Source organism: Electrona antarctica (genome assembly GCF_951216825.1).
Source record: "Electrona antarctica genome assembly, chromosome: 9".
Taxonomy (NCBI): domain Eukaryota; kingdom Metazoa; phylum Chordata; class Actinopteri; order Myctophiformes; family Myctophidae; genus Electrona; species Electrona antarctica.
In genome coordinates this window covers 28,970,222-28,997,495 of record NC_136790.1, presented here as the reverse complement: position 1 = coordinate 28,997,495, position 27,274 = coordinate 28,970,222, and the positions used below count along the sequence as shown (strand labels likewise).

Genomic DNA, 27,274 nt, shown 5'->3' with positions numbered 1-27,274 from the left:
CACTGATTGTTCCAATTCAGATTTCTTTCTAAAAGCTATACATTGATGCATTTGATGGTCACAAAATAAAACATTTTTGTTACCTTTCTTTAATAGAAAAGTAAATAGTTGTGTTCGATTGTTCATACAATAAAACATTGACTGTTAAATAATTTGTAAATAACTTTGACATTTAATAATAAGGGCTGCAACTATTGATTATTAATGATTACTTTTTCAAATAAATGTTTACTATGAAAATAGTATAATAGCCAGACAAGCCAGTATATAATCTATTCTACAAGCTTGTAGATTGGCTATTGTCACTATTTTAGAAAATTAGATGCACAAAATAGGAACTGCAGTGTTTCCCCTATACTACTGTATGCATTTATCAGCAAAACAGGCAAGCGGTGTCCTCGTACTTTAATATGCTAATTGCTGAATAGTGCAACTTCAAGTGACTTTCAAATAATACACAGGAGAGTTACATAGCTCAGTTTTATAATGCATCGTGTTATGAAGCATAAGTACGTACGTTTCTTTTATGCAACGCCAGCAGCGCTATTAATAATTATATCATAATACTGTTTTGGTTGGTTGATCTTCTTAAGCTGGTCATTTAAAAAAGTACTTCTCAAATCAAAAAAGTGTGGGCAACCCTGACCTAACGCATTCCGTTATTCAAACAACTACTGTATAAAGCACCTCCACATTTTCTGTGTGCCAAAGTGCATCCTGTGAAATGTGGAAATACAGCAAGCCTTAGCAGACACGCCCCGAATGTCTAAGGTGGAGAGAAGACAGAAACTGGTGAAATAAATAATACTTGAACGCTTCTAAATGTCCTTATGTCTTCCCACTGTGTCACTCTCCTCTTCCATCAACTAGCCTGTGAAAGACAGAGTTGTTTATCTGGTACAGAGCAGAGGGTGTGTCAAATTCCACCACCTTCCCAGCTTGCATCACCAGCACCCTGTCAGAGTCCATGATTGTGTTGATTCTGTGAGCAATTGTGAGAACAGTCTTGTTTTGAAACCTTTGCTTGATTGTCTGCTGCAGTAGTTTATCAGTCTTGTGATCCACACTGGCTGTGGCTTCATCAATGCATAGAACATTGGCCTGGGTCAGCAGAGCCCTGGCAAGACACAACAGCTGTCTCTGGCCCACAGAGAATGTCTTTCCCTTCTCTCCTACCTCAGCATCCAGACCACCCATCCTGTCGACCACATGACTGAGGTGACATTGATCCAAAACTTCCATTAGGCTCTGGTCTGTGTACTGCCCTCTGGGATCCAAGTTCTCCCTCACGCTACCGCTAAACAGAAAGGGATCCTGAGGGATAATTGCCAACTTGGACCTGAGTTGAGCCAGGCCCACAGTGCTGATGTCCAGGTGATCCAGGAGAATCTGTCCCTGGTTCAGCTCCACCATCCGGAACAGAGCCAGGAATAGTGTGGATTTACCAGACCCTGTACGGCCTACAATTCCCACCTTCTCCCCCGGATGCACCACCAGGCTTAAACCATCCAGGGCATTGGGTAGAGCCTCTCTGTAGGCCACCACGACTCCACAGAACTCCAGCCTGCCTTGCTGAGGCCATGATGGCGGTACCTGTGGGTTCTGGTGCTGTGGCTCAGTGGGTAGGCTGCTGCAGTACTCCTCAGTGCGTTCCACACTAACCAGATCCATCTCCGTCTGCGTGGAACTGAAGATGAGGCCAGACAGCAGGCCTGTGATTGACAAGGCATAGGACAGAGCCAGACCCACCAGACCTGGGTCTATGGAGTCGTGCTGGATGACTGCGATCATGGAGATGCCGGTCACCACGGCGACTCCAATCATCTGCAAGCGGATGTCAAGCCACTGCATGGTGGCATTGGTAAGGAACAGGCATCGTTGGTTCTGCTCTAGACGCCTCAAATTCTCTTGCTCAAACATGGCTGAGCTTCGACTGGACCGGATAGTACTCAACCCACTCAGTGTCTCAGAGAAGTGGGAGTAGATGGGTGATAGTGTGAGGCTGTAGAGACGCTTCAGCTCCCGGGAGGTCTGTCTGTAGAAGTTCTGTGTACGATAGTAAAGCAGACCCAGGGGGAGCAGAGCAACCAGGATCCAGGGAAGGCTGTAAGTCATCACAACCAGCATTCCCAGTAGGCTAAAGATGTTGGCCAGCAGGATGTTAAGCACAAACGGCAGGCTGTCATCGATAGTGTACAGGTCTGAGGAGAAGCGGTTGAGAACACGCCCCAGCGGGTTGGTGTCAAAGAACGTCATGGTGGCCTTAAAGACCTTGTCCAAAAGTCTGTTATGAATTACCGCTGCGGCGCACATGGCTCCGTGAGCAAAGAGGAAAGCACGGACAGCAGTGAACACCGTGTTGGCAATGGCGATGGAGCTGTACACTGTCAGATAGAATATCTCTGAGCTCATTTTGGCTTCATGAGAGCTTGTCATAGAGGGCAATGGACACACTAGTGGCCCTCCAGGTGAAATCGGCAGCAGGTGTGGTGAGCTGTAGGCCACTGTAGAGGAGCCATCAATCCAGGAGGAACCGTTGTTCTTCAACTCAGAGATCCAATTGGACAGCCACCAATCGGACATGTTCTTTGAGGCTTGCATGAGAAGCAGAGATATGAGAATGGAGAGGGACAGCACTCTGCCCACAGCCACCCAGTAGGTCTGGTAAACCTTCCACGCCAACCCGCCCACATGCTTCTGCTCCTCCCCTGATGGGTCAGATTCATCCTCTGCTAGCAGATCATTGGACATACCCAGCTCCTGCACCTTCTCGGTACTGTCTTTTTCTTTAGCCTTGCTGCCGTTCCTGTGCTTTGTAGGCACTTCCCCCACCATTGGCAGGACTTCTGCTGGTGTGCCTGTTTTAACGATGGTCCCATTATCCATAAGGACCACCATGTCAGCTTTGTCCACAAACTCTATGCGGTGTGTGCAAAGGATTCTGGTCTTGTTTCTGAGTATTCCCATGATGCATTTCTGCATAAGGTGATGGGCAACATCATTGTCAACTGCTGCCAAGGGATCATCAAGGAGGTAAATGTCTTTATCCATATAAACGGCTCTGGCCAAGGCCAAGCGAGCCTTCTGCCCTCCACTCAGAGTCACACCATTCTCACCTACTTCTGTCTTGTCTCCCTTTGGAAGAATGTTGAGGTCATCTGTGAGTGCACAGGCCTCAATCACAGTCTGATAAAACGTGGGGTTGTATTTTCTTCCAAACAGGATGTTGTCCTGTACTGTTGCATGTTGGATCCAGGGCTCCTGAGAGGCCAAGCCAAAGCCGGCCTCTCTTTCCTCAACGTACACCATACCACCAAGCCTGTTGAGTTCCCCAGTGATGGCTGCCAGTAATGAGCTCTTCCCACAGCCAACCTTTCCCACCACAACCACAAGGGAGCCCTTGGCGATGTTGAGATTCAGAATGTGTAGCCGCAGACTCCCTTTAGTGACACAAGTCTCCATTTCTATATGTTGCTCTGTGTTATGATCTGTGCCATCAGAATCATGCCATGAGAAAGAGCCCTGACTCAGCAGGACAGATATCTGAGGGTCTTCTGGACACACAGGACTGTAGTATGCACAGAGGTCCTGGTTGGCCAGCTTGAGGAACCGTTGTATTCGTTCCAGGGACACCTTGGCCTCCAGGATGCCGTTGATGACCCAGGGGAAATTGTTGAGTGGCAGGATCAACATGCCCACCAGAGCCAGGGTGGTGAATACCTTAGCTGCGGTCATTTGGCCTCCCAGCAGCACATATGTGACAATGGTGAGGATGGAGATGACTACAGGCAGGGCAGCCCAGGTGTAGACACACACGGCATCCAGGTACTTGATGGCTTTGAGATGGGACAGCTCTTGTTTGCGACAGTCTGCAATCTTCTGAGTAAAATGAGTTTCCCAGTTGTATAATTTTATTATGCGTATTCCAAAAAGGACCTCTGCCATCAGCGTAACACGACTGTCCTTGTACCTGAGCATTTGTTTGTTGTTGTCAACAATACGGGAGGCGAGGATCTTGTTGAGTGGTATAAGCAGCAGGGCCACGCCGAGCCCTCCTAGGAAAGCCACGCCTACCTGCAGGTACAAGAGATAGAGGGCTATGGAAAACTGGAAGGGCAAACTCCACAGCTCATGGAATCTGTTGAAGAAGTTGACCACGTTGTCCGTGTCGGTGCTTATGAAGTTGACCACCTCGCCAAGGTTGAAACCTGCCAACCCACTTCTGCTGACACGCAGGGCTTTCCCATAGATGGCCGACACAAGTGCAGCACGTGCGGACAATACCACCTTGGACACTTGAAAGGTGAAAATGTTTTGGAGGAAGGCCGAAAGGAGGGTGCTGGCAAAGAGTCCCAGGGCACACCAGGCGCCTTGGCTGACAGGGGCGCCCTCATTCTCCATAAAACCAATCAGGTTGCTGAGGAGCAGTGGACCTGCAAAGCCCAGCACGTCGCTTACAAGTTTCAGAAGGCCTAAGATGTAGTACCTCACCCCGAAGGCTTTCTGCAGCACCCTTGCCAAAACTACCTCGTTGTCCATTTCCAACTCTGGGCTCTGGCATTTATCCTGCCTTCTGCACCGGGCTGCTGCATCCTGCTGGCTGGCCTCCCAGCAGTGGTAGAAGTGTTGCTGGATGACAGCAGTGCGCAGTTTCTGAGGGAGGTGATAGACATCGCTTTCTCTGTTCAGCTCCCCGCGCTCCCCTCTCAGAAGGAGAGGATGCAGCCATAAGTACAGAAGCCCAGAGACGCAGCCGCTACCATCCTCGGCGACCATCTCACCTGTATCCTGATTAGAACCCCCTGGACTGAGGTCAGTGCCGTCACCGGTGTTGATAGACATAGTCGCCCTTCTGTCACCAATGCAGGGAAACATAAATACCAGGATGTAAACTGTGAGAGGGAATGTCCGACCCGAGGCAAGTATTACTCGTGCCATTTTGAGAGGTTCTTTGCTTAGATATGCCTCACTATGGTAATAAGCCATCAGGTTGATCACAAAGTTAGGAATGGTGAGAAGAACCAACAGTGATACAGTCAGAGGGCCTCTGGTTCCCCTGTGAATGGACCTCCGGAGGACTATCATGGTGCCAAAATGTACCAGCCAGGCCAAGATGGCACAGCCGTCAGCCAAGATATCTAGATACATGTCATCTTGGTTGAGAAGAGCTGTCACTACTACATCACAGATGAAGAACAGTGTCACTAGCAGGGCTGATGCCACCCTAATCATCCAGCTACATGGAGTAGACCTCTGATGGAGTCTGTACCTTGGTATGCAAAGGTAATGGACACTGAGAATTGCCATGGCAGCATGAGGCAGGGCTCCCAGGATGAGCTTGTTAAAACAAGGGCTTATGGTTCCATTCTCCCAAACAGAGAAGGGGTTCTGGGCATCTGTATGACAGATGCCAGATATCAACTCTGCTGGGGCAAAATCACCCATGTTGTCTCCTCTATACTCACTTCATTCTTGGAACAACAATGTGCTAAATATCGAAGAACCTCTTGTTTCTTTCAATATGTATAAATTAATAATTTGGTTCATGTCATGGAGGTATGTCTGGTGCTTTACACCCACCAAGAGGTTAGAGATTCTGATGATGCTATTTATAATTTGATGATGTAATTCAATGATGTCATTGCTAGGCAACGCTCACTAGATCTACAAGATGACATGACACCGATCAGTGTCTTATCCCAATGCATTTTAGTTTGCAGATCAAACTTTGTAACACCCTATGTAGTAAGTATAAGTAGTGTATATATGTAGTTTATAAGCCAAGTAATGAAACTGGTGCTTTGACTAAATGTAAGGTAGCGAATGCATGCGTGAGGAAATAACTGATTTCCTTGTGTTAATGGTGGTTACCACTTGCCAGGCAATTAACTGCTCAATCAAACTGTTTTCCAATGCTTGCGCTGAGAAACTTCCACACCAACAGGCTAGCATAGGTTGTTTTTGGTGTGTGTGTGACTTAACCATTGTCTTGTGTGTGCATGTACTCTGACTGGCTGATCTGCTGATCTCTATATTTATGTGTGTCACACACACACACACACACACTGTAGATGTATAGATATTGTCTAGTACAGACTTGAGGCTGTAACCGTAACTACAGATAGCCCCACTAAGATTTAAAATGATGCAAGAGAAGGGACCACTTAACTGTATAATAGTCACTGTAGCACACTGAGTGCTTCTAAACGATCCACAGCAGTGTGTTCTTTCTTGCCGACACTATTGATGAGATCGTTCTGTTATTAAACTTTATTAACTAACCACACACACACAGTCACACACACACGTATGAACAACAGCAGTGTTTCTGGATGTGCTGATAGAAATGTGTTAATATTATGGAACAGCGTTTAATATTATATAATGTAACCAGTAAGACGCCCTGAGGGCAAGAAGCGACCTTGCCCTGCTTTGGCAGTGCCGTGCACGCATCCGCCTGGGTGGCGGCAGACTGCTGGACAAGCGTTGGCACTTTGGCATGGGGGGTCGGATCAACATATGGAATGAATTCTGTACTGGCCATATATGGAGCGTATCTTGAGTGTACAGGGTTTGTCAGATCAACATATGGAAGTCGGAACAGGAAGGACGGGTGGCACAAAAAACACTCCTTGGTGTCACGAGGCGTGACCATATATGGAGGCATGACTAATGGACGGGAGATGCAGGTTTTCATTGTCAATGCGACCTACGGTCGCAATAATAATATTACACCGTTGATGCAGCTTTCTCTTTCTGGGAGAGACCTCCAAGTGGTATGTGGAATGCCACTTTACAAAACCAGCTGCTATGCAATGGCAAGCCAAGTCTGTCATCGATGTCCAAGCTAGTCCACTAGTCCAGCTTACTCTCCCATTGGCTGACGACGTCGCTGTGCTAGTCCAGTTGGCTTTCTCATGTGTGTGTGTGTGTGTGTGTGTGTGGGGCACACATGCGAGTATGTGTGCCCCACACACGTGTGTTTGCTTGTCTATGCATGCATAAAACAGTGTAGACTGATTGAAAGGGTGACCTTTCCCTGTAATAATTGAAGTTGCGGATGTCCTTCAACCTTTCCTCCAGCCAGCCTACATGTGACATGACCGATCAGAAAGTAGAAGAGGAGCAGAGAGATGGCAGGTGATGGCAGCGCCTCTGTCAATCTCATGCTCAATTAATCACCCACATTCTGCCCATTGTGCCTAAAATATTAATTTGGCATGTAGACGGCCTTCTCTCCGATCCTTTGTCTTTCGGGTGTGTGCACCTGCATTTGTGTGTCATACATTGGAAAATGGAGAGATACTGTAATCCTTTTCTTTTTTGTTATATTAGTTTTTATTGGAATTTTTTTATAGACATGACAAACAAGACATGCATAACAAATACACCAGACTGGGCAATGTCTACGAAACGAGTGGCAAGCCTATTGTGATGACTGATGATAGCATGGGGGATGGGCCAATATGAACTCAACAGTCATGAAACATCAACATCATACATCGACAGGAGGGCATGCAGAGCAGCAGCCATACATAATCCTTTTCTTGAGAATGAGCACCCTCACCCCCTCTGAATGTATCGACAATTTGACAGACTTTGAATTGCCAGACAGTTTTCATCCATTATGAACATTGATTGAAATGTAAATGGCACAAGGTAAAGTCAGACATTATGGCTTAATAAAAGATAACCCGAAAACTCCTTTGGACTTCTTTCCATTGTGGTCCTATGTATTCAACTCATCAGCATAACAAAATAATACATGTTATCATATAGAGCATACAACATATAGAGCACTAGGAGAAAAAGGAAAACGGTAGCAGAGAATGACATTACATTACAGTCATTTAGCAGACGCTTTTATCCAAAGCGACTTACAATATGTGTATTCAACATAGGTAGGGAACAAAAACTACTAATCACCAGAAGTCTTTAGTGCATTTTCTGCAAAAACAAGCAACCAAGAGTATACCTAGCGCTAAGGTAAAAGTGCAATATATCAGCTACCTATTTCCTTAAACAGATGAGACAAAATAGCTAAATCAAATGAGCATGAGCTAAAACAATTAAGTGTATCGACTAAACAAGATCCAATAAACAATACAACAATAGAAAACAAGCGTTCGTACAACTAGTTAACAAGTAGGTCAGGCAGAGAGGAAGGGTAGTGTTTCCTGAAGAGGTGGGTTTTCAACCTGCGGCGAAATATGGGCAGTGACTCTGCTGTCCTAACATCAGTGGGAAGTTCATTCCACCACTGTGGGGCCAGAACAGAAAAGAGTCGTGACCGTGTGGATCGGCCAGAAGGACCCTTGAGTGACGAGGCAATCGGTCGCCCCGAGGTGGCAGACCGAAGTGGTCGGGCAGGGGTATAGGCATCGACCATAGCCCGGAGGTAGGAAGGAGCTGTTCCTTTCACTGCCCTATAGGCTAACACCAGGGTTTTGAACTGGATGCGAGCCGCTACGGGGAGCCAGTGTAGAGAACGGAGAAGGATGGTTGTGTGGGAGAACTTGGGGCGGTTGAACACCAGACGAGCCGCAGCTTTCTGAACAAGCTCCAGAGGTCTGATGGCAGATGCCGGAGCACCAGCAAGGAGGGAGTTGCAGTAGTCCAGGCGGGAGATGACGAGAGCCTGGATGAGCACCTGGGCTGCCTTCTCTGTGAGGAAGGGGCGAATCCTCCTGATGTTGTAGAGGAGGAATCTGCAGGACCTTGTCACTGATGCGATGTTTGCCGAGAACGTCAGTTGATCGTCCAGGGTCACACCCAGATTCTTCGCAGTCCGAGTTGAGGTCACCACAGCATTATCAATGGTGATGGCCATGTCTCGGTGCGGACATGACGCCTCCTTTCTATGGTTATTTTATTTGCATTTACCTCTCCTTGTGGTCTCCAGTCCTGATAGATGGTGTTTCTAGGCCACTTTTGAAAGAAACCAGTGGATGGTGTCTGGGCATTCCACAACATACCAACTTCCACAACACCAACTAACAAGAAACCTAAGTGTTGTATGTTCAGTATTCTGTGGATGATGCCAAGCTTAAACGGTTGTATTTTTCTCTCTCTGTTGACAGAGCAGTCTACATTTGACAGACAGGACGATGGAAGAACTGCAGGACGTACAGCTAACCGAAATCAAGCCCCTGCTGACCAACAAGGTGAGGGTTTGGCCTTTGGGGACTGTGGCCTCCTGCTGAGCTGGCAGAAATGCAAACATGTGTGCAGCTGTACACAGTAATTAGCAGTTTTATTTGTAGGGCACACAATTAAAACTGAATATGCACCATGCATATGCAGGGCATGCATGCTCCGTTAATCAAAGTGAATAATGCATAATTTCTGTATAACTGTCAAAGAGAAGAGGAGAGTGAGTCAAAAGAAAGGGAGGAAAAATCACACCCGTGTGAAGTCATCATCATCACCTTTATTTATACTCGGAAATACAGTTGAGGGCAAGCCCTCATTTTCAACGTAGCCGAGGTTACAATACACAAAATACAGTCAAAAAACAATGCATCAAACATTATAAATCAGGATAAATTACAAAGGAACTTTATTCAGAACAACCATCAGTAAAATAAATCGATTGAAGGAGGAACAATCACGGTGAAAAATGTGCTGGAGCATTCCTTTGAACTGACCGAAGGATGGCAGGGAGCTCAGTTTTGGAGTTTATTCCACGAAGTTGGGCCTTTGACAGAAAAAGCTGTCTTGCCCAACTCTCTCTGGGCCTGAGGAACCTTGAGCCTTAAGAAATCACTAGATAGGTGCTATTGTTCAGTTCCATCATGGAACAACAAATATAGTCAGGGAGCATCCCAGCAATGGCTTTATATAAAAATAGGTGCCAATGTTTATCTCGCCTCAGTCAGAGAGGATAAGTGAAGTGAGTGGTGCAACTCCATGTGGGGGTCCCCAGGGGGTTCCCGGCCAGGGTGCTGGCCCGGTTCCGGCGTGCCACCCCGCGTCCGAAACGGTCGAGAAATGACCGTTTCGGACGCGGGGCGAATGACACAGTTACAGTGTGGGGGGTCCCCAGAGGGTCCCTGTACTGTACTGTCACTGTACTGTACTGTCACACACACACACATATATATATATATATATACATACATACATACAGTTAATGTGTATACTGTATGTGTGTTAGTGACACTTGGTGGTGAACCAAACGCTATTTCTGTGCTCAGGGACACAGCCAGGGACAGACCTAGCTGTCTACTCAAAAATCAGGAGGCCAGGAGGCTGCAGACTGACTAAGGCAAGGGCCACAGAAGAGTGATCGAGTGGTGGATGGAGAATGAATTAAGGGAGAGATCAAAGAAAAGGCTGGAATACAAAATAAAAAAGATCATGACAATTTCTAGTGAAGGACAGTGTTTTAAAAATTAAAGACTGCAGGCTGGATGGATCCACAGACTTAAGAAAGAAAAAGTGGGCACGGTGGTCGCCTCACAGCTAGAAGGTCCTGGGTTTGATTCCCGCTGTGGGTGCTGGGGGCGTTTTCTCTCCTCCGCGTCATCAGTGCCCATACCCATGCTGGGGTTGGTTAAAGGGCCTTTCTGTGTGGAGTTTGCATGTTCTCCCCGTGTCCCCTAGGGTAGGTACCCTCACAAAAACATGCAGTAATATTGGTCACTAAACAAACTCCCCCTGGCCAGCCGGGGCGCCTGATGGAGGGGACGGGAACTGGTCGGAATAACGTGTTCCTTCCATGCGCTACGTCCGGCCAGGGGAACTCCCCCCTGTCAGGTGAAAAGAAGCAGCTTGGACGTGCTTGGCATGCATAGAAGGAAGCATGAGGTCAGTCCGCTGCCCCCCAGGTTGGCAGAGGAAGTGTAGCGCCCAGGATTACATTAGATAATTGACACTGGGTGCAAAATTGTGGGATAGACATTATTTTCCATGGTCAATTTCTGCAGCTCGGCTCTCTCAACCTCCCGTTCTCCTAGCTTTGGGGGGGGGGGGGGGGGGGACTGCATCACTGTTGAGTGGTGGTGGAAAGAGTACATGTCACCAAGTTGATTGACTGGTTCTGTCAAAGACTCCTGAGTGGTCATCAGGACAAAGTGCCATAATAATAAAAACCCATCTGAATGAATGATGCCAGAGAGCTGACCTCTCACTCCACCTAGTGGCCAGCCCATTAAAAAGACATCACAAGTAGAGACATGAGGACAGACAGGGAAAAGGACAGCTGAGACGATAAGAGCAGTAGAGCAGTGTCTGTCAGAATGGAAATTGAGTTCCTCAATGATCCAAGAAATAATTGAAAACAAATGTTTATAGCACCCATGTTGCATTTTCACATGGCAGCCCAGCATTAGTTGCCAAAATATTGGGACAAAAATGGCAGAAGTGTAATTGTTAAACATGTACAATACAAAGTCGTATATGTCGCCATTTCAACTTCCTGGAGGTCACTATATAAACGGCGGGCGTAGTGGACCGGGCACCTAGGCTGCTAATGGGTTCGAATCCCGATGACAGTCGACTGTATTCTTAAATTAAAAAATAATTAGATATATGAGCCAGGGAAGGGGAAAGGGGGCATGCAGCTGCTTTCGGTGTATTGTTTTCTTGTCAGGGGACGGGGGGAGGGGGGTGATATTTAGACGATTTAGAGTTTTTATTTTATTTAGACAGACGTGTAATGCTGAGCTCCAGCCGGAATCAAACTATAGGAATGTTGCAACTTTGCCATAGTGTCACAGTTAACCAAACGTACCCTGAAAAACCTCAAGAGAACAACCAATTGGACAGAGGAAGGTGATAGGTTGAGAAAGACACTGTCAAAGTGTGAGAAAAAGAGAAAGATGTCATTGAGAGATCTTTTAATCGTTTCTGTGCATTCTCATGAGTTCAGAATAATTTTAGAACCAAATCATTGAAATCAACTTGGTGACAAACCAACATGGAGAAGCACGCACGCACGCACATGCAGCCAGGCCTTGCGTAAAATCCTGCGTTTGCTAGTTTGTGAATACTATGTGTATGATGACATTTCTTGATTCCCCTATTTTTCTCTCTTGCAGAATTCACGCAACTTCCAAGACTTTGATTGCCAGGTGAGTGTTCGTTAACTTATCAGTACATGGGGCCATGTACAGTACATGGCCCCATTCTGAACCGGGCTAGTTTCTTGTCCTAGATGTGAAGGTAGTTCCTCACTCACGGGGGGGGGGGGGGGGGGGGGTGCACTTCCACTGGGATTAATGGAAGTATTTGTGGCACAGCATATGTGTGTGTGATTTTTATTCTGCTGGATCACCCCTGGTAATTGCCCCAAAGTCTGCTATTATTAATTTGTTCCAACAGGGAGAGCATATCGGGTCGCATTCAGTGTGTGTTTCACAGTTTTTTCAAATTTAATGCCAATCTTAACTCAAACCGCAAATCAAACTTCCAAAAAGAAGAATCCAAGATATTACCATTCTAAAAATTGCGTTCCCATAGATTTTTCATCGCACCGCAACAGGAGTGTTTCGAGTGTTGTATCCCTGGTATTGTTTTTTCTCTCTAAGAATATCTTATTATCTAAGGTCATTGCTTACAGTGACTAATGACTAGATTCTTCACAAACCAGAATATTAGTGCCCACACATTCAGTTGATCTTGCGTTTTGTGCGTGACATGAGTATGATGCCAAACTGAGTGCTACGGTTTAGACTTGGAGACATTGGGCCTCAGTCACGACTCACGAAACATGCTTATGCATATTTGATCTTAAAATGCTTGTGCGAGGCTGCGAGCATTTCTGAATCATCATTCTTCTTAGCCGAATTTGTACATTAGGACGCCCAAACTCTCTGCTCTGAGCCATTCCACATATATCACCCTCCCCCGACCCGGCTTCCCTCCCCAAAACACGGGCCAATTGTGTTTGTGTAGACACTTGACAAAGCCAGATGTACCGCGGAGGATTTACCACTGCAACCAACTGTTTGCTGAAGTGGAGGCCTGACTGTGCTAACAACCATCAGGTAGTAGACTGTGCCCTGCACTGTGTTTTCTGAAGTGGAGGCCTGACTGCGCTAACAGCCATCAGGTAGTAGACTGTGCCCTGCACTGTGTTTTCTGAAGTGGAGGCCTGACTGCGCTAACAGCCATCAGGTAGTGTTTTGTTTACTCCGTATTCTCGGTGGCCTGCGTGGCCGCAAAGGCAAAGCTCAGTCAGATCGCAGTCATGGCTCATTAAGCAGTGCTGCTGATCAACAGCTTGCACTGGTCCGCTGGCTCTGTGGCTGTAATTCAAGAAGCAGGATTTGCTACATAAACTGGGAAACGCTTAAGAATCGAGTATTAGTTGTTATGGCTTGGCAAGGTGTTATCCTCTTAAATTGGAACATGAAGGAGGAGAGGTCGCACAACTCGTAGTCACAATGCAAATACTTTTAAATACTTATTTAAATGACCAATGTTTCGGCAGACGTAAATTGAACACGCCATAATGTTCAAGTGCATCAAGATAATTACAATTCCGTATCACTAGTTTGTCTGTAGAATCCTAATCCTGTTTATTGAAACCAGTAACACGGCCTGAGGGCGAGAAGCGACCTTGCCCTGGCGGCAGACTGCTGGACGAGCACTGGCGCTTTGGAATGGGGGGTCAGATCTACATATGGAATGAATTCTGCACTGGCAATATATGAGTGTACAGAGTTTGATGAGGTCTGGCCATATGGAGCGTGTCTTGAGTCTACAGGGTTTGATGAGATCAGATCAACATGTGGACTGTCAATCAGAACAGGTCAGCTCCATATATGGAGATCTAAGGGTGGCAGCGGGGCAGTGTCTTGAGTGTACAGGGTTTGATGAGGGCCCAGGTAGGGCCTGGCCTTAATTTTCGGGCCTGTTGAGAACTCTAGTTTTTGCCGGCTGCCGGGCACGGCTGCACCAACAACTTTGGGGCGGGCCTGTCTAGAGTTTGAATGGACAGGTATCAGTCAAAAGGGAGACATCGAAGAGGAAGGACGGGTGGGGTAGGATCAACATATGGAAATGGAATGTCAGAACAGGTCAGCTCCATATATGGAGATCTAAGGTTTTGTGGTCAGATGTAGAGTTGTCCATAAATGCAGATCTAGGTGATGATCCAGTCTTCTCCATGTATGGCTATCCAGGGTTTGATGAGGTCTGTGTCGTGATCTTCATATATGGAGACGGCCATATATGGAGCATGTCATGAGGTGTGATGTACTGACGGCCATATGTGGTGTGATATTATTTTCAGGAAGTGTATAATCATCTGAATGATTTAGCCAATTCTGTGTACCATTTACAACCTTCACTCTTTTCCGTAGTGAGATATGGAGAGATTATTTTTGGCAATGGATGTCAGGCATTCTCGGCACAGGAAGCATGCCAAAATCTTTACCGGGAAGGACTCAACAATGGGAAGGACAGTAATTTAAGTGATAATGAGCTTCCATTTATGAGTACATTGATTCTAAGATGTAGCCAAAGGATGCTTTTCATCAGTCACTTGCCTCAGAGGGGTTAAACCCCATCCACACCCACCCCCTTACTTTCTGCAGTCACGCCGACTCCCAGCATCCCATTTGGGCTAAAAATAGCTACTGCAGGTATGAGAGGAAAGGAAGAGCGCCCAGTGCAGAACGTGTGTGTGTGTGTGTGTGTGTGTGTGTGTGTGTGTGTGTGTGTGTGTGTGTGTGTGTGTGTGTGTGTGTGTGTGTGTGTGTGTGTGTGTGTGTGTGTGTGTGTGTGTGTGTGTGTGTGTGTGTGTGTGTGTGTGTGTGTGTGTGTGTGTGTGTGTGTGTGTGTGTGTGTGTGTGTGTGTGTGTGTGTGTGTGTGTGTGTGTGTGTGTGTGTTATGCACAGACATCAAATACATGTGCATGGCAAACACACGGCACGCAAACACTTATTTAACAGCCAGTCCCAAGTGTCTGAAGTATTAAGTCACGCAGTTGAACATAAAGCTGCTAATTCTATGCTATGGTGGGATTCCGTCCCGGCGGACTTCCGTTGAAAATAATTAGAATGTAATCCCTTTTTCGCAAAGCACAACCAATGAGCACAATACTTTGGCACAGAGCTTTGCCTTGCCCTGCTTTTCTCTACAGTATCACAGTACATGCTGACGTCACATGTGGACGACACGAGGTCTCGCGTGTACATACACTGCAAAAAGGACAGTGCACAGGGCTTCATATTCCAGTGCTGCTGCTGCAGCCGCTTGTTAAAGTATCCATGCTCTGTTCCCCATTTCTGTGGTTGTTCCAGAACTACTAGAGCTCCCACTAGAGGAATTCCACTAGCACTGCAGCTGTCATGTCAGTCATTCCCCTGTACCTGAATCGTGAAGCAGTGGAAAAGGCGAATAGGCTGTGGTACAATGGTGCAGTCTCAGCATCCCCTAAGGTGTCCTTCCAACGTTGGTTGGGGGGGGGGAGGGGGAGTGAGTTAGAAGCATCCATCCACACAAGACTGTGTTAGTGTATGTACTATTTAGAGTGCACACTCAAGGTGGAGTAACATTATAGAAAAGGAAAGGGCCGACGTGCGCTTTTAAAAATAGAACTGCTTTTAACCCATTCTGACCTGAGATCAGATTCTAAAACGTTCTTCTAAATCCTGACAGTTTTCTGAAAAAGCTATATGTTTCTATGTCAGTCGTTCTTCGATTTTTCAAAAATAGCAGAGCTACAAGCTCGAGCTTGTAGATCTGCTATTTTTCAATAGCTAAAGCATAACTTAATGCTAACACCAAAAGGGGTTTCCGCCCAAAATGGGTTAAAAGTAGAACTGCTCAGGGTTGATGACTGTAGATTACTGTGGAGCGCAAGAGGATTAAATGGAGCGCAATTATTCCTTTTGGGTGTTTTTGTTTGTTCTTTTGATGATTTTTCTTGAAACTGTCTATGGGCTGTTAACACATTGCCTCATAATCCACCCTATGTAACCATTGATCATCATTGAAATATGATGAAGGTTGTAATAGTCCGGCAGCCGGGCTTCTGGGGTGGGAAATTGTTTTATTTGCCTAAAATGTTGTCTATATACATACATTCATGAACACTTGCTAACCGGCTGTCGGTATTGAGCAATTTGTTTTATAGGGGTTCATGTGATCCTACCATTAGCATCCTATATAAGGCAAAAATGTCAAAATGTCATTATGCTTTAGCATGTGACAATTGTGACATGTCAAACTAGGGGGTTTTCATGATTCTGAATCCATTCCAAGCATTCGTTTTGGGCTTGGGCACATTTGGGCAAGTGGTTATGGCCGTTTTTAGCCCAAGGGGTGTTTTTTGTGCAAAACTAATGCTTGGAATGGATTCAGAATCATGAAAAGTCCCTAGTTTGACATGGCACAGACACATGCTATATAAAGATTAAAGCATAATGAAAATTTGAAAATCTTGCCTTTTATATAGGATATTAATGGTAGGATCACATATAAAACAAATTGCTCAATACCGTCAGCCGGTCAGCAAGTGTATTCATGATGTATGTATATAGACAATATTTTAGGCCAATAAAAAATACTATATACCAAATTTCCCACTTTAAACAAAAGAAGCCTGTCTGCTGCCGGACTATAATGGACATCAGAGTCCCTTATCCACATGTCCTTGTACCATCATCATAGCACAGACAGAAAATATCCTTGCGCTTCCACATTAGAACAACAGGGTGCAGGCCAGAGCAGCTGCTGCCTCTTAAATTAGCAGCACTGTATCATCAAGGCCAGGAGAGGGCACTATAAGCTTGTTTTTTGTTACAGGGGTCTTGTAATATTCTGTTTGCATGTCAGTGTAGGTGTGCGACTGTGCTTGAGCATTATGTAGGTATAGGATTGTGACTTTGGATGGCTCTTCATATTAGTCCAAAATAAAGGTTTGTGTATATATCTGAATGCTGTTCTAGTGTGCTAGTGCTAATAGAAAATCTATTTACGGTATGCTGGTGAGGGGTTGAGTGGAGCCTACTGCTGACCTAAGGTCAACCACTCATGTTGAGACCCTCATACTACTGTAGGTACCTGGCCTGCATGATTGAACCTGGCTGTATTTAAGAGCCAGTTCAACAGTACCGCCCTTCCCTTTTCACGTTGTATGCTGTCCTGTTATTTGTTATGCTGTCCTACTTGGCAGCACGGTGAAAGCATGTCTCTTTGGCTCAGGGAACCAAAGTCAGACAATTATGATGATGTTGTTCCACAAAATGTTATTCCTGAAAACGGGGCAACCTTTGATCAGTGTGACATATAATAGCAGTAACTTATCATTAATTGGATTGCAAGGGGGAAATAAATGTCCACTGCACATTGCAGCCCAGATTTTAACCTTGGCCAATGATAACATTATAATGGTTTCACTTGTATTTGTGCCAAATTAATTACTATGAAAACCTGCAAAACCCGTCTGTCGCTCCGTCATGCCGCTATATATGGTCCAAGCACCTAGAGATAATGGTAAAAGTAAGCCTTGCCGACTGCTGAGCCATGAGGCCCATAGTCTATCTCCTGTTTCTGTAGCGCGAGGCAGCTTCATGACATGACGCTAGTATGTCGCAGGGACGTACCCCCAATCCAACTCTTTTTTTTTGGGGGGGGGGGGGGGGGGGGGGGGGGGGCTTTTAATGCCTTTATTGATAGGGAACAGGGAGAGAGATGGGGGGGAGACACGCGGCAAAGGCCGTCGGGCTTGGGAGTCGAACCCGCAGCCTAGGTGCCCATTGGGCCCCATTTTTAGAGTCTTTGGAGTTTGGTATGAGAGATTTTGAACAGTTTTTGTATTGAGTTGTGCTTGAAATGTACTGTAATTCTGCAAAATGTTAATAAATACTTCAATCAATCAAATAATGGTAGCGTGTGAAAAAGTGGAGGATACACAGAATCTTCAGTCATGAGCAGACCATGGAAAATCGTGCGCCTAAAGAGCTTTTCTTCAACACATACGTTATGACCAGCGCTATGATGGTATGGAACCTTTGACGAGGTGGAAAAAGCAACATATCGTGGCCTTTAACCACATAATAGTTAAGTGTACAGTGGCAGTTAAAGGACACTCATTCCTTAGGGTGGTGCTGGAGACTAAGGCCCTTTTTGAAACTAGCTCCTCACCACTCGCCCTACACACTTCCACTCAGTTTGAGCATAGATATATAAAAAATCACACCCGTGTGAAATGAGGGGCGCTCGTATCATCTTACAACATGATTTAAAACAAACATTGAGACAAAACAAACATTACATTCTCTTTGTTGTCAATGGTGTTTTTAAAACAAACATTGAACTAAAAACAAACATTAAACCTGTATATAGGAGGGGCTAGTGCCCCCCAATAATAGAGACGGCGCCAGGATTCCCCTCCCATCCAGTGCCGTCTCTATTTCTTATATATCTATGCTCAAACCAAGTGGAAATGTGTAGGGCGAGTGGCGAGGAGCTAGTTACAAAAAGGGTTGAGAGAGAACTCCAACAGAGTAGCTTTTGAGTGTTGAGTATAGTTTCAGGTCATCTTCTTTTCTCATTAATGCATGTTTGAAATGTAGTTAATTGATTGTTCTTATCTGGCTTAATAGATTTAAATATAATTGTGTATAACAATGAACCTAATATGTAGGTGCACCACCTTTTTTTTCATCTTAGAAATATTGCACGAATCAGAGCCTATTTGTCACTGGACGATGCAAAAACGCTAATCCACTTCTTTGTTTTTTCTCGGCTTGATTACTGCAATGCACTTTTTTCTGGATTGCCTAAGAAAACAACTGACCGATTACTACTCCAGTCTTTGCTTCATTGCACTGGCTTCCGGTTGTTTTTAGGATTGATTTTAAAATTCTTTTACTTGTTTATAAAGCTCTCAATGGTCTCGCACCTTCCTACCTACATGACTGCCTGCCGAAATATGTCCCAAACCGCCCCCTAAGGTCTTCCACTGCTGGCCTGCTCGCTTTGCCTAAAAAAATGGCAACTAAAAAATACGGGGAAGCAGCTTTTTGCTTCTACGGGCCGACGGCGTGGAACAAACTCCCACTGTACCTTCGACAGGCAGCCTCTGTAGACATTTTTAAAGCACAGCTCAAGACCCACTTCTACACCCTTGCTTTTAATTGATTTATTTGTCTTTAAAAAAAAAGAATTGTTGTTCATGTCCTCACTGTATTGTTTATGCCCTGCCTTTCTTTTCTTTTTTTTGTGTAAAGCACTTTGAGCTGCATTTCATGTCATGAAAGGTGCTATACAAATAAAAATGTATTATTATTATTATTGCTATACTAGTCACAATCATGTTTGCTGAATGAGTGGAATGTCCCTTGATTCCACCAACTCACCCATTCTGCTCTGGCTACAGGATTATCGTTGGTCACACAGCAGCCTAGGCAGCTTTAACTACTTAAACCCTTGAGTCTTAGTAAAATGGACTAGTTACAATTGTACTTGGACCAATTGTTTTTCTGTCTACACCAAATCTCTTCGCAGAAATAGCCGATCTAAAAGCTCGCAACCAGGTGTGTTGTGAGTTACCCCCTGAATAGGCATGCTGGGATTCAAGAGGTTAAACAAAGGACAGGCCTCACACACTGCTTCACCCTAGCAGGCTAGCAGTTAATGTTTGCTCTTTGAAAATTACAGAAGGGCATTAGAGAACAAAATATGTGGATTAGAGGAAAGGATTCTGAGAAAATATGTCCTCTCACACCCCATTCTTAAATTTGACCAGTTTTTGTACTGGGGTGGAAAGGAACAACTGCTGATGCAGTATACTGCTTGTTTTTCTTTTCATAGGAGGTTTGTTATATTATTGTTATATTTTCTGTTCAGCAACATAAATAAGTTAACCTCAAGGTTGTGAAATCCCATTACTGAAAATGGGTTTTGAACATGGTGAGAGAGAATGTCTATACAGCGCTAGAACTGGACTTTGAACCGAGATTCACAACAAAGCATACTGTAGTCTGTAAGGATGGCTATTGTCAAGTTATGAAATGTGCATTTAATTGGGAATCTGGATCACTGGATTTGAGGCTTTTCCTGTAATATGGTGTATGAAGTGAGACCATTTGTACTGTTAACTTGGTTTGTGTGAAGATCATTCAAATTAATCTGAAACAAAAAGATGAGTTTGTGTGAACGGAAAACGATTAGTGGTAAATCAGTTGCAATTTGCAGCAACCCAGGGGTCAGCAGTGAATGCGTCTCGTTTCCTCTCTCCTCCCCTCCTCTCTCCTCGTCTACCATGCTATGTTCCTGTCTCATCTCCCTTCCTATGGCATCACGTTAGCGTCACGTCGCTGTTTCCTGGGCTGCCTGCCTCCACCCAACACTCGTCCTCCTCCATCCATCCATCCTTCCCCCAGCCCTGTTCGTTCTCCCTTTAGCCCCGCCCAGCCTCCATCCACATGACCATCTCTAATCCAATTAGCAGCCCTGGCTGGATCCACGGACGCGGTGTGCTTACCAAGTGCAAACTGCAGTCTCACTCTCCCCCGCCTCTGCCTATCTTTTTCATTCTCTCTCTCTGTCTCTCTTTCTCTCTCTCCCCCACCTCTCTGTCTTGTCCTTCCCTACTCCTTCCTTTCATTCAGGTTATTCGCCCATTCTTCCTCTCTCCCTTTGCTGCATCTCTCTCTTGCCGCCTCTCCTGCGCTCGCCCTCCCGCTACTGCACAGCTTCAGCCCACTGCCGTCAAGGGGTGCAGTCGGTCCCTGTTCCCTCTACCTCCCTCCCTCCTCTCTGTCTCTCTCTCACTCACACCTCTTTTGCTCTGCCTCTCTCACTGCATCCCCACTCCTGCCCTCCCTCCTTGTAGATCTTCAAAGCTCCTCTGGCGCACGCACTCGTAGCATAACACACTCCTCTCCTGCGTGGGAAAACATGTCTGCTATTCTGGATCTGGACCAGATTGCATGCTCTGGGAATGGAGTGGTGAGTGAAGTGAGTCTTGTCCTGTCTGACACACCTCGCCGGGGGAAGGGAGCGGAGGGTTGGCTCAACAAGGGGGTGTTTCTGTGGCACGTTATCCAGGCTCCAGGTTGACAGAAGCCAGCTGTGGAGTGCAGGGTCTTCCTGGCACGCCCATCACTGTCTCAGACAAACAGCTCAGAGCCTGAGCTGTTTTGTTCTGGGCAGTTGGTGCTATTGGGTTGAACTGTTTTCCTGCAAGATTTTGTCGTGATGTCATGCATGTTTGCACGCGTGCATATCGAAAAATGTGTGTATTTTGTAAGTCAGGATGCGTACAGTACCCTTGTGCAGCGAAAGCATACCCAGTGTTCAGTGGTGCATTGTAACATGATGATATGAAAGATGCATATCTGTGTGAGTGTCTTTGAATCTGTAAATGCTACAACCAGTGTGTGTACGTGCCCATCTGTGTCGGTCAGTGCTGTGTGGTCATTTGTGAGGGTGTTAAATGCCTGTTTACGACTATCCATTAGTGTAAATGTGTGCAGACTGTGTGCACGCATGCACGTGTTTTTCTTTTACATGTACATTTGTGTGTGTGTGTGTGTGTGTGTGTGGGGGGTGCCTTTGTGGCTGGATGTGTTTTGTGTTAATTAAAGCTATGAGGTGGTACATTGTGCCATAGTGTTGCCTTTAGATATCGCTGATGATGACATGGCCTTGTCCCTCAGTATGTTTTATGATGTACTGCAATAGTCCATCAGGAGACATGCCCTCCCACTCCCCTCATAGTAACAACAGAGCACAACCCCCGGATCCCCATTAGTTCTCCTTTAGAGACCTTGAATTTGTTTTTACCTATTCCTTTAGTGACAGACACACATTTTGTGTAGGCACCCACCCATCAATGCTTGTGGAGGGATGTGTGTGTGTATGTGTTGTGTGTGTGTGTGTGTGTTGTGTGTACATGCATGGGTTGCAACCCAACGTTTCTGCCCTGTAATGGTGCTCTTTCGTGGGGGTGATTGATGTCAGCATCAAGGCAGGGTAAACGGAATGGTTGGGGGTTGAGATGGCAAGGGGGGGTGGTTGGAGTAGACAGGAGCAGGATTTGCAGGAGGAGATGAAGCATGACATACTGCTCTCCTTTTCTCAATCTCTCCTTACCCCATCCCCCTGCCCCTGCCCCTCTGCCTGTTGAGTATATCACCCCACACTCTCTCATCACACTGTCATCCAGCTTTACTACCCCGTTCTCCTTCATTATGGGACTGTGTGGTTCTATCTATGCAACCTAGAGTCTCTGGTGGGTGGTTACACTGCAGAGGCTAGTTCCATCAGCCCCAGGCAAATGGCGGAGGAAAAAATAAACGTCTCTCTTTCTCCTCAGAGAAACAAACTCCTGCTCAGTATTCCAGTGAGGTCTCCCTCCCCGCTTCAGCCCCCCCAGCTGTCGGCCAGCATGGCCGTCTGCGTTATCAGTGAAAATGAGGGGTTAGAGCTATTGCGGTGTTCTCTCCCTCTTTTCCACTTTCATATATATCATTCGTTATTGTTTTGTGAGTTGGAGTGTGTCTGTGTGCCCTTTTTCTTCTTAGAACAAATCTTCTCCTCTCACATGGTTTGTCCTTGACACTGTCCTTCCCCAAATTCCAAAACTGCAGTCAAACGGGGACGAATTTCTTTTCCACTGGCATTTCATTTTTGAGGTGTATGAAAAGACCCTGGAAACCTAGCATCTGTAACCGTGTTAGATAATTACATGATAATAGTTGAAATTGAAGAGGTACCTTTGTTGTTGTTTTTTTGTGGCCATTTTTTTCTCTTGTTTGTGTTTACTGTGAGTAATTACAGTCTCATTCTACTGTGGTCACAGAGAATATACTGCAACAGTCGTCCTTGAGAATTAACCTTCAATACCTCCAGAGAGCTTGTGACATGTATCCATCAGTCTAATGTCTAAAATGGGGAATGGAGTGCACAGACAGACGGTCACAATGCAGTACCATTCTGTCTCTGAGTGTCTGTTCTCTACACACTGCTTGTGCACTGTATTATTGATGACTAGTGTGCCTTGAGGCCAGTCATGCTCTGGACCACACCCAACACCCACTCACACACATGCATTATGGGTATGTGACTGTGTGTGTGCATGCAGTGTGTGTGTGTGTGTTTACATTTATATTTACTTGCCGCCTTTCATCAGAAACCCTTCACCTTGTGTATTACATTCACACATCAACATAAGAGGCAACCATGCAGGGTACCAACCTGCTAATTGTGAGCATGCGTTTAGTGTCTTGCTCAAGGACACCTCAACACAGAGCCAGGAGGAGCCTATCAAACCGGAACCTTCTGGTGCTCAGGGCGGCCACTCTACCGTCTGAGCCACTGCTGCCACTTATCTATCTATCTCTCTGTCTCTCTCTCTCTCTTTCCATCTCCTCACACACACCTTGTGTGTAGCGCCAAGTCACACTGACCTTGGAAGCTGCACGCGCATGTGTGCGTGCAAGTGTGACGTAAAAAAATGCTGTGAATCTGTAGAGGTACAGCAGAGAGCTGAGCACGAGGAAAGTTTGGACACATGCCAAAGAATGACTGTCAGTTGCCGTATATTGCGTCACTTCCTCTTCCATGTCGTCTGAATACTAATGCAGAGTTGTACCACTGTATTTTTGCTGTGTCATGACTCATCCTCCATTTTACCTGAACCAAGACACGACCGACCGTAGTCGTAGGACCAAGATTGTCATATTTAATGCAAATTGATACACACTTTTTTTCCAACCATTCCATTGCTTGCTTTTGTAGAAGCCCTACAATGTGGGCTGCTCTTGACTAATGAAGATGTACCAACATGGAAACTCTTACTCTATGCACCAGAAATACAGGCCTGTGTGCTCCAGTTAAGCTTTCCCTGTGTTATACTGCACTGTGCTGGTAATTGACAGCTTCATAGAAATGCCTATTACAAGAGATGGATGGGACTGAACTGAAGCAACTGCAGCAACGGCTCCCTGAATGTTAATGGCAGCCCCCTGCAGCTGCATTCAAGAGGCGATGACTCAGGGTTTTTCTGTGCAGTCATACTTAGGCTTAGGGCTTTGAGTTTTCCGAAACCTGAAATTAAAAGGACTCCCAGACAGCCCATTCAGGCATTTGTCTGTCCCAGCATATTGGGGCTTTGTGCTGGGAGCCAAGGCATGCACACACTGCATATTGAGTCCTAATATGAACGCACCCCCACAGGTTGTTTGGCAAATGGATTGTCCTCCGGAATCCGGACCATTGGATACTTTCTTCCATGTGATGAATGTTGTTCTAACATAAGATACAAGGATAAGATTCTGACCACATAGAAAAGGCCATAGTTTTAAAGGTGCTATAAGTGATTTATTTTCAAATTGTTAAAACTAAGGTTTTTATTTTATAGCTCTATATTCTGATTGCTATAGTGTTTGTTCAGTTTCAGGGGTTTCCTTTTCTCGACAAATCTTTAATAAAAAATCGAATGCCCACCAATTTCATCCAAACCCGGAGAAAGAACCCATTTATCAGTTTCAAATGTTTAGTATCCTAAATCCCAATTCATATTTTGCCTGCTCATCCATCCTTTTTGCTGCGTTCAGACAGGCAGATGCAAAGATACAATCTACCATTCAATGGAAGCCAGCAACATGAAGCTACCTTCGTAGCTTCATGTTGCTGGCTCCATCCAACGTTTGTAGCTGCTGCCAAAGATACAACTGTAGTTACAATGACGTAGCGAAGAGCAAACCAATTTTACACTCGAGGGTGTGCTTTACTGTCATTATTGGTGCTTCAGTGACGCTTGTGGAACCCGGCTTCCTCCGACACACATCCTCACACTTGATGACGTCAACGACCATGTTGAACAACACGGATGAAAAGCAATATGCTGTTTATCTTTGCATCTGCTCGTGTGAACTTACCATTTGTTTCATCACTGTCACTGTTTACTAAAGAGCTGGAGAGGAGTTTACCACCATTGTTACTGAGCATTCTAAGCAATGATTAGATTGTAGAGCTATTTAGTATTTACCACTTATTTTGACGAGAAAATATCACTTACACCCCCTTTAATTTAAGTCTACATTTCTATGCTCTTATGGTCCTTCGCCTGAAAATATTTGTTATCAAACGGTTTGTGGTACAAGCACATCCACACAGAACGCGAATATATTTGTGAATCAAATTGGCTCAATTATAAAAAGGTGATGTCCTGAATTGTGCGCTCTCTCTCTGATTGGATACAGGAACATGACATTGAGACACCACATGGCGTCCTCCATGTGACCATGAGGGGCGTGCCCAAGGGAAACGTACCTATCATCCTCACGTACCATGACATCGGCCTCAACCGTGAGTCAGCACACACTATCCACAATACTACTCTTGTTGGGGGTCCTACTCTTGATAGATTATGGTTGTGACTGTTTCCCTTTCTTTCCATGTCCAGACAAGTCTTGCTTCAACACCTTGTTCAACTATGAGGACATGCAGGAGATCACCCAACATTTTGCTGTAGTCCATATTGACGCACCTGGACAACAAGAGGGCGCTCCACCCTTCCCCGCTGGGTTGGTCTCCCAATGTTTTACTCTTTGTGTGTGTCTGTCACTGACATCCTCCAAAGTGGTCCCCCTCCATTTTAATGGATGTGATCGAAAAACGTGAATAACTCTTGATTTAAATCAATGCTTCCAATTCTAACCAAAGATTGTGTTTTTGACGGCCCATCGCGGTCCGTTGCTAGTCGCGTTTGAAGTAATCATACCTATGTTGGTTGCCGATCCTCCAAAGGGTCTTTTGGCTACATCCATAGACCTATATAAAGGCTAGATGGCTCAAGGCGGATTCTCCAACGTAGTTCACCTGGCGGCCATCTTGCCTCGGGGCTACAGTGCAGTATGGTCTATGGCAGCTCAAACAAATACTAACTCACTCAAATCTTGACGGATTTACAAACGGGTTGGTTTATTACAAACGTTATCAACATGGCTATGATTCAGGATGCGTATCTGCTTAACCTATAAAAGCGGTTAAGTATGCGGATGTCTCTGACGTTTATAACAAACCAAACCGTTTGAAAATCAAGTTATGGTTATTTTAAAAGTACATGCCCCATAGACACAATGTTATGCTGCCCCGAAGTAAGATGGCCGCCACATAGCGACGTCGCTCTCAATTGGCCAGCAGCGCGGGTGAGCCATCTAGCCTTTCTTATATCTATGGCTACACCTATGGCTACATCTAGCACCTTCCAAGATGGTGCCGTGCCACCTTGAAATGGGCTCTGAAGCTGCAAATCGCTGGGCGCGCTGATTTACTGGTTCCAACTACATCCAGACATTCACGGTGTTAACTGTATGTCACTGCAGACCAAGGAAGGAATCCAAGCTAATAGAAACTGCAGGCTTTCTCTTCTTGGGAAATTAGAATGCTATAATTGTCATTGTTCGCTCATTCATGAAATCTTTAATTCAACATTTGAAATCTTGTTTAAAATGACCAAACCTGCCTGTAACTGGTAGGCAAGTTTCTCAACTGTCCACAGCCTTCCTCCGAGACAGACTGAATAGAGACAAACTGTCCCCAGCCCTCCTCTGAGACAGACTGAATAGAGACAAACTGTCCCCAGCCCTCCTCTGAGACAGACTGAATAGAGACAAACTGTCCACAGCCCTCCTCCGAGACAGACTGAATAGAGACAAACTGTCCACAGCCCTCCTCCGAGACAGACTGAATAGAGACAAACTGTCCACAGCCCTCCTCCGAGACAGACTGAATAGAGACAAACTGTCCACAGCCCTCCTCCGAGACAGACTGAATAGAGACAAACTGTCCACAGCCCTCCTCCGAGACAGACTGAATAGAGACAAACTGTCCACAGCCCTCCTCCGAGACAGACTGAATAGAGACAAACTGTCCACAGCCCTCCTCCGAGACAGACTGAATAGAGACAAACTGTCCACAGCCCTCCTCCGAGACAGACTGAATAGAGACAAACTGTCCACAGCCCTCCTCCGAGACAGACTGAATAGAGACAAACTGTCCACAGCCCTCCTCCGAGACAGACTGAATAGAGACAAACTGTCCACAGCCCTCCTCCGAGACAGACTGAATAGAGACAAACTGTCCACAGCCTTCCTCCGAGACAGACTGAATAGAGACAAATTGTACCATTAATATTATGAGTATTAGTGAGGACCAAATATATAAAGACAGGTTGACAATGGGCGAAGTGGTCCTAAGCTCCCAAACTGATTTTCATTGTAAGCTAACTCGAAGCTGGATTTCATTGTAAGCAAACTCGAAGCTGGTTGTCATTGTAAGCAAACTCAAAGCTGGTTTTCATTG

General features: G+C 45.6%; 2 protein-coding genes across 3 annotated transcripts in view; one reads left to right on the top strand and one right to left on the bottom strand.

Annotated features, from left to right (window-relative positions):
- Positions 1 to 27,274, top strand: part of ndrg3a (ndrg family member 3a) — a 58,566-nt gene that overhangs the window by 21,960 nt on the left and 9,332 nt on the right. For both annotated transcript variants that reach the window (XM_079511024.1, XM_079511025.1), the window contains exons 2-5: positions 9,081 to 9,164; positions 12,042 to 12,074; positions 25,171 to 25,276; positions 25,374 to 25,494. In XM_079511024.1, the coding sequence (XP_079367150.1) occupies positions 9,108 to 9,164; positions 12,042 to 12,074; positions 25,171 to 25,276; positions 25,374 to 25,494 (317 nt within the window). In that variant the 5' untranslated portion in view covers positions 9,081 to 9,107. The remainder of the gene's footprint in view (positions 1 to 9,080; positions 9,165 to 12,041; positions 12,075 to 25,170; positions 25,277 to 25,373; positions 25,495 to 27,274) is intronic.
- On the bottom strand, positions 847 to 5,445 carry LOC306929900 (ATP-binding cassette sub-family C member 10-like; the record flags this gene model as incomplete). The annotated part of the gene is made up of 1 exon (XM_079510632.1): positions 847 to 5,445. The coding sequence occupies one exon, from the start codon at positions 5,443 to 5,445 to the stop codon at positions 847 to 849; it is 4,599 nt and encodes a 1,532-aa protein (XP_079366758.1).